We start from the raw sequence: 20,608 nt of genomic DNA on the forward strand, positions 1-20,608 counted from the left end.
TGTGAGAAACATCAGCTAAAATGCATTTAAGAAAAGGGACATTTTTTTTAAAGAGACTGTCCTCCCCGAAAAATGACCCAATATGTCGTTTGTACAAGCTGCCTATTACGACCCATATTTATTGTGACGGTGACCTCTAGTGGCTAGTTCTTATGACGGGAGCAAAAGAGAAAGGCAGGTGATGAAGTATAAACAGCGACAAAGTCCGTGTAAGGATGGGTCAAACAAACACAGGACTTTGGCCCAGAAGACCATTGTTTGTGTGAAACCAAAAGTCAACATAAGTTAACTATGTTAGGCTACGTAACGTACGTATGTGAAGTTACGTAACTACATCACATACTTACGTACATAAATAAAGTTACATGACACATATGAACGTACTTATTTAACATGCTCATATTATGCTCATTTTCAGGTTCATAATTGTATTTAAAGGTTATATCAGAATAGGTTTACATGGTTTAATTTTAAAAAACTACATATTTTTGTTGTACTGCACATTGCTGCAGCTTCTCTTTCCACCGTGTGTTGAGCTCTCTGTTTTAGCTACAGAGTGAGACATCTCACTTCTGTACCATCTTTGTTGGGAGTCGCACATGCTCAGTAGCTAGGTAAGGACTACTAGCCAGTCAGAAGCAGAGTATGAGGGAGTGCCATGCTAGCAGCTAAGCGAGCATTATAACGTGTGTTACAAGTGGCGCACGTTTGTCTCTGAAGTAAAGGCTGGACTACAATAGAGCTGTTTGGAGCAGTTTGTGAACAGTGTTTTCTGTTGGAGATGGGAAGTCCCTTTGGGGTGGACTTCGGACTTTTTCACTTTGTAAACCTATAACGTGCACACAAAAAAAATAACACAAAAAAGGAAAGGGGAAAAGCCAAAAAGCATAATATGAGCACTTTAACCCAACCCATGATCTTTTCCTAAATCTAACGAAGCACAAATTGTCTCGTAAACCTAACCACACTGCAACCGTTTCATAACGTTAACCACGTGTTAAAAACTGCGACCGTTATGTTTAGGACGTGTTGATCTGTTGCCACCGGTAGGGACGTTTATTTCGGAAGCCCTCATGTGGGTCGTTTTAGAGGGTAGTAAAAAACGACCTATGTGGTCGTATGAGTTGGAAAACTCATATTTTTAAATAACTCTTGACTCAATAAATAATTCCATGTATAAGGGTATCTGCCACATCATTTTAGATGAAAGTGGTAAAAAAAAGAATCAAACATATTTATTCATGAGATCTTCACTCTTTTGCAAGTACAATACAGGAAGAAAAATATATGTACCAAGGTCCATGTGAAACAGTTGAATTGGGATGTGGAGGCAGATTCATTTGGTTTTTACAGTACAATGTGGTCAACCTTAATGGAAAGTTAAACAACAAAACATGTCTTAGAGGAAGAATATATCCTGCTTCCAAGCGATAAGGCAATTCACTGGAATAATAAAAAGACAGCACCAAGAGAAAAATATATACATGAAAAAAATCAAAGGAGAGAAACCACAGGGGTCGAGTCATGCTGTGCCAAAAGAGAGATAAGGTGGAAGGTAGGGAAAGAGAATCTTTCTCTGGATGCAAAGAGAAGGAAGTATCTAAAGGGCCTTGTGGGTACGTACCAGGGAAAGCAGGGGTGGTCTGTCCGAGAGGGGTAAAGGGGGTTTGCTGCATAGCCAACTGGTGGAGCTTGGTCAACTGCTGAAGGGTTAGGAGGGAAAGTAGAACTAAGAGGTTACTGTTACACAGGTCACACCAAGAAATGAAGACAACCAAAAACTAGAGTGAAGAAACGGTGAGGAGAAGGAGGCCAGGACGCAGGGGGGTGGATGACAAAAAAAAGTAAGAGAAAAAGAGGTACAGAAAGAGGGTAACTGTCTGTCACGGAGTTGTAAATTGCGAGGTAATTTGAATCTTCTTCCCTTTTCTACCAATTTCCATGCCATTTTCACATACGCCAATGTGATTTTTTTCTTTTTTCAAATTACAAAATGAAGAGACAAACAACACCACTCATGAGCACATTAGCCAAACGCAGGAAATACTTTCGTTCCCATTTGCCCCCTCAATTACCATGTGTCCTTCTAGCTGGCACTTATGACTCAGAAGCGACATGGTCACGGGATGTTCATCCCCTGCTGTGGATCATTTCCATCAGGAATGGGGGGAAGACGGATGCTTTGGAGCCTTCTCCTTTTTAAGAGGAGTTTTAATGAGGGTGGAAGATGGTGTCAAGCCTGTACTTGAGTGATTGTACCGTCAACCACCAACCTCTAGTGGCATCAATCATTGCCCAACTTTGAATTAGTGGATCTGACACAAGGTAGCTCTTGAGATGATCTTTAGACGAGGACATATGAAGGCAGACTACTAATGGAGGCTGTATGTTCCACTGGAATTAAAAGGGTGTCAACATCAAAACTGCCATTATTGTCTTTGCCTTTATCATTATCCACAGCAGTCACCGTTTTGTTATCAACCACATCTGGTAAGAGTTATTTCCAGTGGTTGAGCTGTAGTCCACCCTTAAATCACAAGGACACCGTTTTTGGAAATCTTGTTTTATAACTTGCCTCTAAATAACTTCAAAGAGCTGGTGTGGCCATGCAATAAAATGTCTGCTACTCTTTTTAATTAGACATAATGAAGATACAGGTAGGATTCTTGATTAATTCAGAAAGAGACCAGGAACTCACATCTGGGTGTGGTATGGCATACTGTCCCTGAATTGTGTAGGCCTGGAAAGATGAAAAAACATAACAGATAGCAGATATTAGAATCTTATTTACAATATGATGGGGGGAAAAAACACAATCAGCTTGCTCATTCTAAGCGCTTTACAAACCGTCTGTACACTTGTAGCTCAAATAACCATGATGTTTTGTTTTTTTGTGTGTGAAGTGATGTTACAGCGTATGATATTAATCATTCTCATCATTGCCACATTCAAAGCAGTAAAACATCAATAGTGTGTGTAGATGAGTGTGAAGTGCAATGAGACCTTGGAAGTGCTTAATTTTGAATTGAATTACTATATATAAACACACACTGGTTTCTGTGAGTGTCATACAAGATAATGTCTTATATGATGTCGTGCACTACACTAAAATACAGAAGCGGTATGTTCACTGTGGAAACTGTGGACACTTGAGAAACATCCGAGAACAAGTGCAAACATTTCATAATATACAGAAAGTTGCTTTGCCACCAGTCGTCTAAAGAAGAGCTCCTGGAAGAGCTGCTTCATGATTCTTTATCTACGGTGCTCTTCAAGGTCAAGATAAAACTTTATTGTCCCACAAGGTGGGAAATTTGTCTTGGGCACTTACATTGTTTGAGCACTTCAATTATTTTAATCATGCATTCAATTCTACATAGAAAACGTCTCAGATGACCAATGTTTTCAAATCCTAGTATCTTTAGTTTAGATTTGTGTCTATTCATAGTCAAATAAAGCAGATTTAATACACATGCATCTAGGTTCCAAATGACTGGTGTGGACACAATTACAGGAACATCTGCGCAAAGTGATGCAATCTAAAGCAACATCGGTAAAACCTACAGCAGCTTCAGAAATAACCATAATGAATATACCATAAGAACACGTTGGACACAAGTCTAAACTTCACAAACGTAGAATTTATAAAAGATTGGGTGGCTATATTACACAGGTGTTTCTGCGTTCTCTGTGTGACTGTGTTCCCTCTTCAGAATTTTCCCAAACAGCCTCCTGTTATGTTGTCTCTGAGGCTTCAACTGTGTCTTACAATCAACGTCCACTGGGTATAATTTCCAGACAAAAGCCACCAAATCGGTTGCTACATTTTCAAAATGCATCAACAGCTTTTAGTCAAGTTCTGCAACTCAATTATTTACATTAGCTAGACTGACACAAGTATTTGCTGTTCATTCTTGTTGACACTAATGTCATGAATTGCATACTTTGGTACCAAAGTCACATATTTTGTGCACACATCAAACCAAGCCTACTTCCCTAAGACTTTTTAAAGCAGTTTAATAATGTCACATTACCTTTGCCTTGGTTACTGAGAGTGCACATCAGGCATACAGTATTTGCACGACAGCAAGTTTGTCAGGAAAAAGTAAACGCAGGCCATTTTAGTGTTTGAACAAAGCCAATGCTGTAATGTTTCTAGCCTCATTTGTAAAAGGGCCGTGGTGGCATAGAACTGCAGTAACAAGCAGTGGCTGATGCTGCAGAACAGTAAAAGTCTCAAGTATGCTGTAGGCACAAACTTACTAGCTAGCGCTAGCTCAGCTCTTACCTGGCCACCAGAAAAAATGACCGGCGTGGAGGCAGGCTTTGGGCGATAAGGGATGGTGGCACCTTTTGGTGGAGACTAAAAGAAAAGGAAGAGAGAGGAGATTCAGAGTCAGCATGTTCTTACTTTTATTTGAAAAAGGCAACTGCTCGTTCAACGATTTGTGAAATATGCTTATTCGCTTTCTTGCTGAGAGTTGGATAAGAAAATCTATACCATTCTTAAGTCTGTATGACAAATATGTTAGCTTAGCATAGATATCCATCTACCAGCACCTCTAAAGCACAATGTAACGTGTCATAACTTGTTTGTTTAATACGTACAAAAAAAACCTAATTGTTAAAGGGACAGGTTGTGGTTTTGTTATGTGCCGGACTATTTCTTGGCCAGGTGGCAGCTATCGTTTTTCCAACCCACTTTAGATGAAACCACACAAACTTCAGTATGACGCAGTGTCAACAGCGTTATGGGGCACTGAATTTTATGAATTTACTGTTTATCAGACTGCAAATGAGGCAAGAATTAGCTTGCTAGCGCTTGCTGAATTAAACTGAAGGTCATTCTCTGGAGCGGCTGTCCGCTCTTGTCCCAGGAAAAGTAGTATCCTATCGACAGGGAGTGCACTAGCTAACTAATTCTTGTCTCATTTGGCGTCTGATAAACCATAAAGAAAGAATAAGAAATAGTAGTGCCCCATAATTGTTATTTTTAAGCTACTGGAAGTTTCCCCAGGAACGCAGCCCTCAATGCTGCGCCGAGGCTTTCATCATACGGAAGTGGCCGTGGTTTCATCTGAAGTGGGTTGGGACAACGATAGACGCAGCCGGGTGCAGTGACTTCATGTTATTTAGTGAGCCTTAGAGGTGCTGGTAGGCAGATTTTGTTATCTTTGGACAGAGCCAGGCTAGTTGTCTTCCTGTGTTTCCAGTCTGTATGCTAAGCTAAGCTAACCGGCTACTGGCTTCATATTTAATGAACAGAGATGAGAATGATAGAGATATTCTCATCTAACTCTCAGCAAGAAGGGTATTTCTCAAAACAAATTACTTTTAAAATACTAGTTGTCTAATGGTTTCCTATCTGGTGAAGTACGGTGTGTAATTTGTAAATGTATGTGAAGCAGGGCATTGATTGTAAAAAAACATATTTATTCAAAATTCCTTAGGGCAAATACAGGAAAAGCATTCATTAATTCACTTAGTAATTCACATGTTTTATCAATCTAGGTAATCTCATTTCTCCATGAGCTTTACTGCATCAAACTACATTAGAGTAAAAGCAATACAATCACTCTGAGTCAATATTGCGTCCTAGTAACTTTGTGCTTACTGTGAAAATGTTTAAATTTGCTGGCAGCTTTTAAAAACTGAAATATGTTGTTCATGAAAACAAAAAGGAGTCATAGCGCTGAGAGGTATTAGTAGTCTATTTGTGGAGATTAGGAAAATACAAAGGCCTGGCTCGAGTAAAACCTGTTGATCCCAGATTAAAATGCATCACCACAACTCTATTCTTTCTTACAAAATGTGCTGTTTTTTTCTTCTAAGACAGCAGGAGGATGATTTCAGTGAGGAGGCACGCAAGGTTCCAGTTTGCAAACTTACTATATTGACACAGTTATTGATTCAAGCTGTGCCGCAGCAACAAGGCTGTTCAAGACAGAGGAGAGGTCTTAATCAGATTTCCTCTGTAGATGCTGTGCTGTAAAGGGAGGAGGATGCACTTAGGTATGTGCATTAAATACAATATCAAGGAACAGCAACTGTGTTTCAGAAATAGGCTTGAGGTGTCCTTACAGTTCACCTGGGTAGTTGTATGCAAAAAATGGTCAGAAGGGAATTACAAATTGCTTCCTCTAAACTGTAATGGGATCACTTTACTCAGTATAAAGTAATTTATAGTTCCACGGCAAATTTATTGTTGAGTTTCTAATACCTATCCAAGTTTGCTTTAAAATGGAAAGAACATTGCTAGACACAAACTGCCCTCTAGGGGCCTCCATTATGCAGGCAGATTGTTTGTCAAGTTGACATTTATGGACAACAATAAGAAGGTGTTTCTGACCCAGACATAGCCTAACTTGTATCTCATCTTATCTCCGCTGATTCCCATTCACAAATCCTAAGAAAATGTGTTTTACCACCAGAAGTGGTGAATATAACTCAAACAATGCATTGCGTGAGTGTCTTGCCAGAAATGTAACACAACTCGTGTAGCCGTAAACTGTTCAATGCTGGCTTTTGTGTGTTCTGCAAGAATACATGACTTCATTGCTAGCACTTTGAATTAAAGCTGGCTTGCTAAATCTGTACACACTCTACCTCTAGCATGACCACACAGATTTGTTTGACACACTGGATGATGGCTTCTGGAGTTCCAGAGATTGTAACTGCACGTTCTGTGGAGTTGGGCAGCATGTCCCCTGCCACCTGAACCTGGGCCCCTGTGGACTGAAGGAGAGTAGAGTGACTTTGAGGGACAGTGTTGACAGGATTTAGTTCTTAACCACACATGCTGTGGCTAATGATTTTAGTGAGTTCAAACAGCCAGCTGCACTGGCCTCTACTGTATTGAAAGGTGTAAGTTTCTTGAACCTCTGGCAACATCCAGTATCACAGCTGGGTATATCTGTGACCACACCCAGCTGTGCTGTAGCATGCTACACAGAGTGTGGAAAAAGCATGTTGCCACCAAGGGGGTAAGCTTCTCCTCGGACCGCAAACCTCCTATGGCGCCATTTTGATGCGAATAAGCCATCACCTCCCGTTAGCATTCCATTGACTGCCATTAATTTTGGCGCCACTTTGACAGCGAATAACTTTACATCTGAAGCGTTAAAAGACTCTATTTGTCCATTGTTTATTTCTAAAGAAACATGACAATGTATAAAAGGCTCTATTACCTTGTATCTCACGTTATGGCTTCGTAGTAGACGTTTTTGTAAAAATATGCTAACGATTGTGTCATAACCACACGACTTACTGTCACATAGTAGAGGAATTACCGTATAGTACAGGAGAAGCACGCAAGCAGTTTCATCTCACATTAGCTGTTTAAGTTTAATTACTAATGTTAACTAGCATTTTAGTTAGCAATAATTAGCCTGTGCCTATGTTATCTCCTTACATATACCTCCGTTCTCCGTCTCTGCAAGATTGGGGATGATTGAGATTTCTCTTGGCACAGCTACCAGAAGACTTCCAACTTTCAGACAGGTTGCTCACGTTACATTTACGTCGTCTCTCTCAGTTGGAGGCTGTGCAGTAACGCTCAGCCATCACAGGAAAAGTGCTTCTAATGGCCTTCACTGGTCTCCGTCCAGAGCAACGGGATCTGTTGGTCCATTCTTATATACTGTCTATGGTTGCCACCACTACTTAGCAGTGCAGGTAGGATTATTAGACTGGGGGCAGTTACTTTTTGAAATTGTCTGTGTGAGCATGTTCGCATGCTGACATTACCATTTAGCGCAAAGCACAGCTGTGCTTAAGTACTGCCAAACAGAGCCTAGCATTACTGTAGGCTGTTAAGTCTTGATTATAGATGCATGTGTATTAATTCTCAGCATGTCTGTGCCCCTTCAACCCTCCAAACCTCCTAAAAATGGGGCAATCATCTGACTTTGCTCCCTTATGCTTGTAGACCCCATTAGAGAACAACACCTGTGTGAAAAAGAACACACATGCATCCACTGTGTGAGCACAGACGGAGGTCTCTAGCCATGTCATCTGACACCCCTTAAGTCACGGATGTAGTAGATGGCAGTTAAGTTAAGTCTTTTACATTAGGGATTCTCCGATACGGATATCGGATATTGGGCCAATATTGACTCAAATAGCTAAATCTGGTATTGTAACAGTGGGGCCGGTTTATTAAATTCAGTTCTATGCTATATATATGCTCTATTGCTATATATGTTATATACTGGAATTTGAATCCTGTTTATTTTATGACCAATGTGTTGCTGCATTTAAAAAGGTTTACACTTGAATTGTAATTCCTGTTAATCTTTGATTTGTTTTTAAATTGCTGGCGCATGATTTCTTATTTTAATAATAACAATTCAGTAAATGTATATCTATGTTTTTATTTGTTACATTTTGTTTTACAAAGGAAAGCAATGCTTAAGTCAAGCCTGATGTTGCCTTACGTAAAGGAATGACCCCAGTCACTTCCACACAGTGAGGAATACAGCTTATTAATTACACACTGGTACCGGATCGGCACTCGGTATCAGCCTATAACCAAAACCAAGGTATTGGTATGAAGACTGAAAAAGTTGAAAGAAAGTCTGAAGGCATGGACTGTAAAGTTTGGAAAACACTGTACTAGAGAGTGTTGTTGTTGAGTCGGTCCCATAGGTAAACAACACGTAAAAAGTTCAATGTGCTGCCATCGAGAGTCTAATTGGAAAAGCTGTTACAGGGCTAGATAAACTGGAGTTGCAATGCTGTTGTTATTGAAGCTACAATGTCAGAAATGTGATGCCAAAGTCGTAGTTATTACATTATTAAATACCTACTTATTAAATGAAAACAAAGACATTAAAGAAATTAGAAGAATGTAACAATTTAATTACACAACAAATACATGTTCTTATCTATCCTAGCATTTAAATATTATTGGAGAATGTCAATTCATGAAATCTGTCAGAATAAATAATACATCTGTATAGCATTTCTTTTTAGGTTATCCATCAAAAAAAAGAATTCATATCGTACCTCTCTCATTTCTTTTATTTTGGAGCCTCCTTTGCCTATGAGGGAGCCACACTGGCTGGCTGGCACTACAAGCCTTAAGGTGACAGGGGGCTTGCTGGTTGCTGGGCTGTTGCTCATGGAATTGATTATGTCCTGGAAAACAACATATACATATAAATCATTATGCAGTGGTAAGTTTTTCCTCAATGTGATCCAAACAAAACATTGATGTATTTGTTTGTATCCATATAAATCAGTTTACGAAGCTAAAAGTCCGTACAAAAAAACTGCAGGAACACATATCTTTCAATCATCCTTTCATATCTCATCTGCTTGTCGACTGAGCACTGCACTTTGGCTTTGCCAGTAAATAACGAGCGCCTTGGTCTGGCAGAACAGATTTTAACACAGGTCACTGCAGCAGCAGTGGGTCACCAGTCGCAGTGCTTACGTAAATCAATTAGATGGGTGACATCAAAGACGGGATCCGAGGAAAAGGTCGCCGAAAGACAATTGAAATTCACCTACAGCCTTGCGACAAATATCAACCACGATGAAGGATTGTGTGCAGAAGTGTAGGGCTATTTGTTTAAGTAACAGAGAGCACATACGACATGTTAAATTGTGGTTTGTTTCAAAGGATATTTAACCACTGTTCCTTCAGTGGCAAGTTCACATACATTAGTCAATTTAGGGGAGTTTATCTATGTTCCCAGGGTCCTAGGTTCCCCAGCTCAATGTTCTTTTATATGACACATAAAGGAGACCTTTCAAATAGTTTTATGTTCTCAGCGATGTTTTTTCTGACGTTGAATGTTCAAGGTAAAATCACCCATGTATAGATAAAATCTTACTGATGTTAAACTAAACCTACGCCCTCAAGTTTGAGAGCAAAACCATTTGCGTGACTTTATATATTGTTATTACATGGCTTGGTTGAATTCTAAGGCATTCTATGGTCTGTTATTTCTTGATTTCTTCCATGGCAGCAAACCATAACAGCCTAACTCATAAAACATATACAGCTACTACCACAGCCCGTAGGGGGGATAAAATGCGTGCCCGGACCGGAATAGTGGCTTCTGCAGAAATGTATTCGCTGCAGGAGGGGGAGATACTGTGGTGTTGAGTAATAGACAAAGGGTTGCATTAAACAGCTACAGAGTTTACGTTGCCATGGACGCAGGGTTCCAACCGTAGAGACAGAACGGACTATTTCCTTTAGCGGAAGCAATACAATCGTATTTAAATCAATAAACTCCTTTTTAAATCAATATTTTGTGTCAAATTATTGATATATTTGGTAAGCAGCCACGTAATAAGCGGGCTTCAGGCTGATTCAAGACCCCTTCGCCTCGCGTCGAGGGTCCTGGTCACCCTTTCGTGGTTGTATTCGCTATAACAACTGCCTCGCTCTACATTATCCCTTACATATCTCCACAGTGGCTGAACAGATTTCTACCACTCAAACTGCATTTGGAATGTCCATGTCACTGCATTCTTTTACAATTTAAATGTACCAATCTCTTACAATGTTAGTTTATATCAAGAGTAGTCTCGCATTGCCAGACCTTCCTCCACAGCGCTGTGGAGCAGGGTCTGGCTAGTCCACACAGCACTCCGGGAAGGGAGTAAAAACACTCTGGCTTACTGACATTTCCTACTATATCAAGAGTATAGGACCCTGGGAACATAGGAATGACCCCCTGTGTGTGTACATAAAGAGGGCAAAAGGCCTTCAACTCCCATTGGACTTTATCAGTGAATGATATGTGCATATTTTACTTTATATAGAAAACTACTGCCACAATCCTATCATACTGTACCTCTTCAAATTTGTAGGCAATCATAGCAAAAGCCTTGAAGATGGTGTCTGTTGGTCCAGTGATGGTAACGATCCTCTCTGGACAGTTGCCCTCAGAAATATTGATCCGTGCTCCGCTCTGGAAACAACAACAACACAAACATACTGTCAATAGGTTCAATTTAGTTGATGTGAGACCTTAATACAGGTATGGACCTCAACCATATTTACATAATCTATTCACTACCAATGAACTGAACACAGTATGAAATTACAAAGTTGAACGTGTCATTGATTTCAAGTGATGTGCATTGTGTATAGTGTTTTGAGTAAATAACATTGTGACCTGCTTAGAAAAGATGTACATATTTTTTTTATTATTTAATAATTTAAATTGTGTTATTTTTTCAGACTGAAACTCACCTCTTCTCGCATCTTTTTTACCGTTTCCCCTTTCTATAAAGAAGTAAATTATGATCAAAATTGTAACACGGTTCAATAAATATTTTTACACAAATTCAAGCATGTGTGATCTAATAAAAAGAACATACCTTTCCTATTATACTTCCAACCTCCTGCAATAAAACAAACAAACAAGATAAAAATAAACAACAACTATTCATTAAGGAAACTTCTGGATAAATGTACAGAACTAAAACTGCTTTGCTGTTCCTGGACAAGGTGCACAGTACAAGGGCATGCAGAGGTTTCACAGCTGCATGGCCGTGTTGAGGACCACTCTTTCCATATGCATGTAGTCACTCTTCATGAGCTCGCTGCGGCGCAGAAGGCCAGCACTGGCTGCAAGCGTCAACACTCCCTGACCTCTCCTCAGCTACGGCCACGGTTACATCCATTGTGACGTTAAAGCTGCCGGCCAGCTGCTGCGTGGTGCCAGGTTCTTCCTTAAAAGAAATACTTTGCCGTTGCTCTCAATTATTCTTTTAGGAATTTATACTTCATTCAAGTTTTTTCTTTCTTTTTACTCAAACTTTTAATCTCTGTACCAAATGTTCCTACTCTACTCTACTTTTTTTAGCCATTAAATCAGCTGATAAATGATTTTTTATTTTTTTATTATTGTCACTCACAAATGACATGTCATCTCTTTCCATGCATTCAAGAATCCACACATTTCTACCCCAACAACAGCTATGCCCTGCGCCAACCAGTTCTGCTCGTACAAAGTCCAGAGGAGGGGCATCCAGGACAGTACATCCTCCCCCTCCAGGGACACGTGTCCACCAAAGTCTTTCACAAGTCCTGCACCGCCGCCACCAACACTGTGGAGGAGAGTGTTATACAACAATCCGATCTCGACTGTTTTGTGGTTTGTATCCTATTGTCTAATTGCTTGACCTCTGTGTGTTTGTTCTGAAAGCAGTTACGAGTCTCGGAGAACAAGGAGACACGAAGCAGGGTTCAGTTCACAAGGTTCTACAGGTTCAATGAGTCTCACAAGGATATCTACATTTTCGAACAGTCATTCCATTTACTTTGATGACGTGAGAGTAGAAAGATAAGAAAGAAGCTCCATAGTAAAGGGGTATTGGTTAAAGATAGGTTCACGCAGATAAATCTTCAGGAAAGAAAACAGTGTTACAATTTATGACACAAATAACTGTAAAATAGATTGGAGAGGCTTTGTTCAGAGCTTTTGTGGAATGGAATGTAACGGATTCACATATTTCAGGGAGTATACCATAGCCAAGCACTCCGAGCACACGGGGTACCTGCACGTGATAAACAATGCTGACATATATACATATATCTCACCCAGCCGAACCAAATGGCTGCTCAATTTGAGGGAAAGATCATTCTGCCAAAGTCCTGCCACATAAGCCATCTTCTGGCAGACTGTCTGACTGCAGGGTTATTCAAACTATCACTGGATCAGTGATGTCAGGGACTCTTGCATGAGAAGCCATGCAATAGGTGAAGTGTTGGGCTGCAGACTGCTTGGCACACAAAACAAGGGGAAGATGTTGACTCTAGTCTTTGCTGTGCACACCCCACCAACATGGCCAACTCAGTGGAGATGTGTAGTGTGGGTTTTTCCAATTACCTAGCAGCCAGCAGACGTCCCTGAAGACATATGCATTTAAACCTTCATTCTATTGAACTCTTAGACATTGCTCACTAACAAACACTGCAGACTTAAAATAAGTGAAGCCAGTTGCTTGCAGCTATCAGTTATCACAAAATTGTGCTCCACAGCTTTGGCACCTTACTGCCATATGGGGGGCAAGAAAGCAAAGACCATGTTAGTCGAGCATGATGGATCTTAACTGATTGGCCAAAACATACACACCAACACCAACTCTGACCACCTCTTAAAGAGTAGAAGGGGAAGAGGGGGGAGGCAGAGCACGTTACACATAAATGTCTGGGAAAAAACGATGTTGGTGCCCACTTACACTGTGCCCTGGGAAACCTGAAAACACTTAGGGCAGACAAGAACACTGAGCAGAGTCAGTAGAAGCCTGTCACACTTTAAGTCTGGACGTAGACTTTCTTTGTAATTTGTAATTGTAGTTTCTTAGATTTGACAAAACTCCTCCAGAACCACAACATTTTTTATAAAACTGCAAATCTCCATGGCTAATGATCTCTGCACTCAGTATGTATGCCCTTCATCGCCTTCAGTCCATCCAAAACGGTGCCGCAAGGCTACTTACAAAGGTCATCCAGACGATCTCACATCACCCTGGGACTCAAGTCTCGCCACTGGCTACCCATCAAATATAAGATTATAAGATTTGGTTTAAGATTCTCATTCTCACATACAGGTCAGTCACCTGCATAGGTGGCTGACCTACTGCAACCCTATTTATCAGCACGCCCCCTAAGGTCCAATATGTCCGATCTCCCTCCTAGCACCCGACTTAGGCCCCGTAGTGGATTGTTGGTTTGAGTCGTAGCATCGAGACTCTGTGACGCCCTGCCTTGTCCGATACGGTCTGCTGTCTTTGTGGACTCTTTTAAAAATCAGTTGAAGACCTACTTTTTTTAAACAGGCCTTTCGATGACCACTCCACACTTTATTTTATGTATTACCTTAATTGTACTTTGTTTTAATATGTATCTGTATATTGTATGTTTATATAAAGCACTTTGTGATTATTTTTTTTTATCTGTGAAAAGTGCTATAGTATATAAATAAATGTTACTTACTTACTTAGTGTAAGTATAAAATCAGTGACGTTACCCGTTAGGTATCGAGGCTACTGTACCACAGCCAGCATAAACGTGTGTGCCTGCTTACTTTTCCATGCATGAGGAGGCGGATGGTAAGGGTGACATTGAGGCCACCCTCTGACTGGACTTTGGTGGGCTCCATGCTGGGGGGAAGAGAGACCAAAGCACCGTCCTGGAATGGGATGTCCTCAGAAGGAGAAGGGGAAGGGTGGTCTTCCAGCCAGCCAGTCACCTGCCAAACACAACACACAACAATCATGTTACAGTATATACTAGTAGGCTATTATGTGTTTTACATATTTAAACAAACAGAACATAAATACCAGATGATACATAACTTCTGTTCTGTCGTGTTGCACTATTACAGTTTTTTGACAAAAAGTTGTTTTGTGCATTTTGTGTACTGTATGGCAACACATGTAGTAGGCTTACAATATACATTTGTGTGCTTGTTTCTAGAAATCTATAATCCACAAATCCTTCCAAAAGAACTTGTGTTCAACTTGCAGGTCACCACACATGTCAAGCCACAGCTGATCATTTCGCCAAAAAATGTGGGCCAAAAAAAAAAACACTGTAGCAGGGAGTCAAATACAGCACATCTATGCATCGCTTGTATGCGTATAAATTAAAAAAAACTGGACACCACAGTTCACATCACAAGAGCAATTCGGCTAACTTTGTACATTATGCAAGGATATATTGGGGATGCTCAGTGGTTTACAAATCACAATACTGATGTGCTAGAAATGAAACTAAATGATGATAATGAAAGCATTGACTAAACTGCTGAAAATGAATATCTCTGTGTAATAATGTTCACTTGAAGGTACAGCATGATGACTTGCAGAATTGTTAGTGGCAAAGTCTTCTAAAAGACTCTTGATGAGTCAGACATTAAAGTTGTTTTCTCCAGTGCCCTCATTACAGTTAGTCAAGTTACTTTGCCCCCCTTTGCCTTTGCAAAGGCAAACAAGACAGTCTGTATGCATGGATGGCTCTGCCGAAAATGGAAAGTTACATTTTGTGTAGAATAAGTTAGGAGAAATGACCCATTGTTCTGTTCATTGCATTGCATTGTGTTCTCTTGCAAGTCTACACTGGGAATTACAGAATAAATCATGTAAACCTATATCAAAAAATTGTTTCTGCACAGTTGCCAAGTTAGGACTGACATTCATTTATAGTGCAATGCCTCCATAAATAAAAGTTTTCAGCCAGCCAGGTACAGCCTTAGGCTAGGCCTATTGTTGTTTTTGTGCTAATAGAAAAACTCACACCTTTACAACATTGGAAGATTTATTATTTTGGTATAACAGCATTACAACAAGGTAGAGTAAAATGTCAGCCGGTTTGACTCGACCCATGGCTGGTGGGAAGCTAGGTGAAACTGTCTCCTTTAATTAAGTATATCAACGAGTGTCTTGCCATCTCACAGCGAACAGGCTCAGGAAACGGTGTAAAAATGTAAAATGAAGCCAGCCATAGTACAGTAACGATACAACACAGCAAGTTGGAAATAAAACAACCATGAAAGTGAACTAACTGCTGTTAACGATATCAGCTAGCTTAAGTTAGCTCCACCATGCAACTTTGTAAAATGACACCAGGAGACACCAGGTGTGTTTGTGCCTTTTTGTGTTTAAATTCAGGGGCAGTTTTATACCAAGGTCTGACAGATCCAACCCCCAAACAGAACATTGCTCCTAGTCCTGCCTCTGTGGTTTAAATGGGCCCGGAATAACAAATGCTCCCCTCAACCAGCTTTTCCTATCATACAGCTGAATCTTAATAATAACACAAGTCAGCTGACAGCACTTCCATTCATACAACATTTAAGAAAAAAAAAAGTAACATAATGCTTCTTGTGCTATCTACTTGAGCCAAGGACACACAGGGATGAGCATAGGAGGTATACAGCTGTGCTACTGCTCTGTTACAGTTTTCATCTGATGTTTTATCTGTCCAGAGAATATTGCCCACTTACATGGCTGATATTTGGCTGCTCTGTACCAAACAGAATCTTGTGATATCCTGTAATGCCTTGATGTGTGTTTGACGTATTTTGTGTGACTTTCTTAGCACAGTGGATGTCATTTTCTAATTCCTTAACACATTGGAAAGAGTTTTGGATGCGAGTGTTGTCAGCCAAAGTCTCTGAAATCATCAGCACAGAAGGGCATTCATTTATTTTTATTTTTATTTTTTTTAAATTGCAAAGTTGGTATTTGGCAGGAGGCAAAGTATTTCATACCTGCTACTAATTTCATATTTTGTTCAAATGTATTTGGTTCCTGTGTAGTGACAAACGTGGTGTCAAAACAAATTACTCACCAACCAAACTGCCAAGTTGGTGCTCAGGCTTAGTGCTTTTTTGCACCTCCTGTTGATGTTATTTTTTAGACAACTAGCAACACCTACTATAGAAAGCATAGCACACTTAAAGTTTTTGCAAGAAATTGCAACCCCTCAAAAATACCATGTCCTACTTGTTTCCGCTCTAATGACCACAGTGTGTTTGTGAAAAGGTGGCAGACAGCAGCATGTGTGTAGCAACCAAAGGTGCTAACAAGCTCATGTGTAAGATAGTCATCCAGACTCTGTCCAGTGTCCACCCATGAATGTGCTCACTTCTGTAATCTTCTAAAAGAGAAAAACTGGGGGGAAAACTGCTCAAATATTAATGTCGGCCTTGCTGGAAGCATTTGTTTGTGGGCTCACCTTGGATTGTGGTGCAAGGGCAGGCTGGCCTCATATTCTGTGTTGATTATGGTTTACTGAATCGTATTGCGGCATTATGATTTTCTTATTTAAATTAGTCCCAATCTGCTTGTTGCTGCTGCCCCTTGATGATGCACCAAACCACTTTAACTACATTTGTGCATTGGTCCCTGCTGTTTGAAAGATGTGTCCTTGTTACTACTGTGGTTAAAGGAACACCCTGACTTGATGTGCTCTTTTGGAGAAACCTTTAAATAATTTGTAAGATTTAGGTAAGTACAAGATTTTCCCTACCTTAGGCTTATGCGTGGCACCCAACCTGTTTTGGGCACCCCCTGAGCTGAATGAATGTAACATTACTGGGAGCATCAAAACTAACTAAATTACTTTTCTTAGATCTAATGGTTGTAGTTGGTCCCCAGTGGACTTCCCAGCAAGTTTTGTCTTTAAGCTTTTTGAGTGTTATTTTTGTATTATCTGCTCTAGCTTTACGCCTTTTTATTTTTACGCCTTGGTTTTTGTACGGATTAACCAAAGAAGATATAACATGTTGATCAGTGAGCTTTAGACGTTCGAGTAGGTGGATGTTTTTACCATTGGGCAGAGCCAGGCTAGCTATCTCCCCCTGTTTCCAGTCTTTGGGCTAAGCTTCGCCAACACGACAGTGCACAGATATAAGTGGTATCAAGCTTCTCATCTAACTGTCAGCCAGAAAGCAAATCAAACTATCCTATTCATTAAAGCAATCACCATGGGTGAGAGGTGAAGCAGAAATTAGGGCAACTGTTTAACATTTGTTTAGCTGACACTCTGTTGAATATCCAGTCCCTCCAGAAAAACACGATTATGCGACCGCATAATTCAATGCATAATAAGCCAAAGTCTGCATATTTATGCGGGGGCCGCATTTTTTCAAATACGCCGCACTTTTGCCGCATAAATTGCCGATTTCTGCGCAAAATATGCGGGGCTTGCATGATTTCATAATCCCCACATTTTCGTTGCAAAAAAGTCACATCTATCTTAGCAGAAAGTTGAAAAATGTTGCATTTACTTCACACAAGAGCAGCCATTTCCCCCTGTTGCCATGGGAATGTTATTAAGTGACGTAATTACGCGACGTGAACATCATCGAGAAGCTGCAAACCCCGCGATGAAGCCACGTTGAAACCACAGTTTTTGCAAGTTCCCGCAATTTCATTGCATAAAATTGCATAAATATCCCGCATATTCCATCGCATTTTTTAAGAAAACGTGCCGCATAATCAAGGACTTTTGCCCACAACAATCACAAAAAACCTCTGGAAGGACTGAATATGGTAGTATGCATTGTTATGTAACGCTCTAATGGTATTGGTGCACACTAAGGCATTGGCATTCCAGTTGCAGTTATTTTGTTTTCAACATAATTTGCTGCAGTTGCTTCAGCAAAATAACACAATCGTAGCAATTTGTGTGAAGCAGGTGAAGCTCTGCAGTTTTGTTGAAGTCACAGTGAGTCAGGGCAATGCCGATAAAGTGGATTCAAGTGTGGTTACAGTTTTTCAAGACTTCACGCAGACACCTTTCACTGTGATATGATATTAATGGCGAGCCGAAAGCATTCGTGGCACTGTTGACATTACACTTCCTCTGAGACAAGCAGGCACAACGGTGGTTTCTGTGCCCTGGGGACTGACTGACAGGCTGAGGTTGTAAGGCAAGGCAGCTTTCAGCAGAAAACAGCCATTAGTCATTATATCCACTTTACTGATAATTATTTATCCAAAAAATAATTGTGTAACTAACGTATTGAAAGAACCAACAGTCAACCCTACAATATCGTTTTAGAGGTATTTGGTCAAAAATGTTGCGATATTTGATTTTCTCTATCGCTCAGCCAGGAAACATTCGTCTACTACACAAACTCCCGGGCAGTTCAGTGCTTGTGTTAGGGGATTCTCACACCGCCTCAAAGCACACCGACAAGTCTGATCGCCGGTTACATGGTTGGCCACCGCAGCGTGACGCGGGGTTGCGTTTCTCCAAAAGTTGAGTCGGTCACAAGTTTTCGCGTGTCCCCCCTGCGGCAACCCCCGCCGCAGCCTAAACCCACTACCCCCATTCAAAAGGAATAGAAAGACCTGCGTTTTTGCCGGATGGCCGACGCAGACTGTGTGAATGAGACGTAATTAGTCATGAAGGAATAGGAATAAAGCCATACAATTATGGTACAATGTTGTGTAACTGAATCAGCTACATACATTTTGATATATTGAATACATGTGCCCTGTATTATAGACAATAAGGATTGTATTGTTTTTGTTATTCAGTTTTTTTTGTAAAAAAAAAACAACTAAATCCCACAATGTAAGAAATGTCATATTCTTTTGTGTTAATTGCATTGGTGGTTATGGAAAGCCAGCTGTCAGCAACTCCCATTTGCACTCAGTTAAAACACTGCACATTTAAACGCTGCACACTAAAACAGTGCACATGACTGCACATATAAAGGGAGCATTACTTCTGGCAGTCACTTATGTACCAACCATCACAAAATTCACTTCAAAAAGCAGATGAAAAGCATTCGTTGTGAGAAACCCTCCATCTTAAGCATACAATTACTATCATGTTGGCCTCTCCACTCGTAAAATAATAGGACTGTGTGTGGGGCCAGGTTAGCTCAGTTGGTAGATCAGGTGCACATATATCAAGGTTTACTCCTTGATGCCAGCCCTTTGGTGCATGTCATTCCCCCTCTCTCTCACCTTTCATGTCTTCATCTGTCCTGTGGAAATAAAGGACTAAAAATGCCCCCAAAAAATAATCTTTAAAAAATAAAATAATAGGACTGTGTTAGACTATTTCTTTCAGATTCAACTTTTTACCCCCAAACTGTAAAATTGACAAAACATTGTTGTTTTTGATATTATTGTACAAAGTGCTTTAACAAAATACAGCTTATATCATGAAGCCATGTACAGTAGATGAGCAGTTGTAAGTGACAATATTTAAAAATATACTCTGACAAGCAGAGATTGGGGCAGAAAATTACATTTGAGTTGACACACTAAGTATGTCAGCCAGCACTTGGCTTTTCTGCCTATTCTGTAGTCCTCTTCTTCAAACCATCAGAGCATGCGGCGTTTCTAAATATACCAATTAAGTGCCATTGCTTGCCAGGAACATCTTTGAGATTATAACCCTGAACAAGAAGTGTCCTTTTGTTTGGGTTAAACGTCACCTGATAGCTACTAGTGTCCTTTTAGCACATCCCCTCTGCAGCAGAGCACTTTCTACGATTTCACAATGGTCCCTCAGCCATAAACGGCCTCAATGCATTTGTGAAAAATGAGATGTAGGAAAGGGGAGATTGAGTATATCTGCAGATACATGTGCCAAGGAGCCTTTTGTTGCAGCACTTAAGTCTGCAAGCAGCCATCCTGCCAGACCCATTTGCCCCAAAAGAGGGCTGTAAACCTGTCATCTTCCATCAGTTGGCCTGGTTGAGTTCTCGGCCTACATTACAATTACAAGATGACCGCCTTTGGCATTGTTCCCCTGCCACCTGGCATTAGCTTGGATGGCTAATAGTTTATTGGTGCGTGTCTGCTAATAAGCCATGCCCGTTGACCGTTTTCCCTTTTCTTCAGTCTGACCAAAAACATCCAATGAAAAGACAATGCTAGTTTCTTCCAGGTTGACACGGTCGTACCTTATGGAGACCATACATCTATCCACTACTGATTCATAACATAATGGTAGACACAGCTAACAGTGCACTGCCTACTCCGTTTCCAGTTAGAATAGCTTCAGTTTTTCAGTTGCATCGTGAACTGAAATCCATGTTCCAGACAATATAAGACTATCATTCACAGGAAATCTGCCACACAGCCACACTTGAAAACTTAGCACACATAA

At 40.4% G+C, this 20,608-nt stretch overlaps 1 protein-coding gene across 1 annotated transcript in view; it reads right to left on the bottom strand.

Moving 5' to 3' along the window:
- Positions 1-20,608, bottom strand: part of LOC144526044 (poly(rC)-binding protein 3) — an 85,575-nt gene that overhangs the window by 10,718 nt on the left and 54,249 nt on the right. The window contains exons 6-14 of the mRNA XM_078263214.1: positions 14,055-14,219; positions 11,341-11,364; positions 11,213-11,245; positions 10,812-10,928; positions 9,007-9,138; positions 6,607-6,735; positions 4,289-4,363; positions 2,699-2,740; positions 1,625-1,703 (exon numbers count right to left, since the gene is read on the bottom strand). Of these exons, the coding sequence (XP_078119340.1) occupies positions 1,625-1,703; positions 2,699-2,740; positions 4,289-4,363; positions 6,607-6,735; positions 9,007-9,138; positions 10,812-10,928; positions 11,213-11,245; positions 11,341-11,364; positions 14,055-14,129 (706 nt within the window). The 5' untranslated portion in view covers positions 14,130-14,219. The remainder of the gene's footprint in view (positions 1-1,624; positions 1,704-2,698; positions 2,741-4,288; positions 4,364-6,606; positions 6,736-9,006; positions 9,139-10,811; positions 10,929-11,212; positions 11,246-11,340; positions 11,365-14,054; positions 14,220-20,608) is intronic.

The sequence above is a fragment of the Sander vitreus genome, chromosome 11 (genome assembly GCF_031162955.1).
Source record: "Sander vitreus isolate 19-12246 chromosome 11, sanVit1, whole genome shotgun sequence".
In the NCBI taxonomy this organism is placed as follows: Eukaryota; Metazoa; Chordata; class Actinopteri; order Perciformes; family Percidae; genus Sander; species Sander vitreus.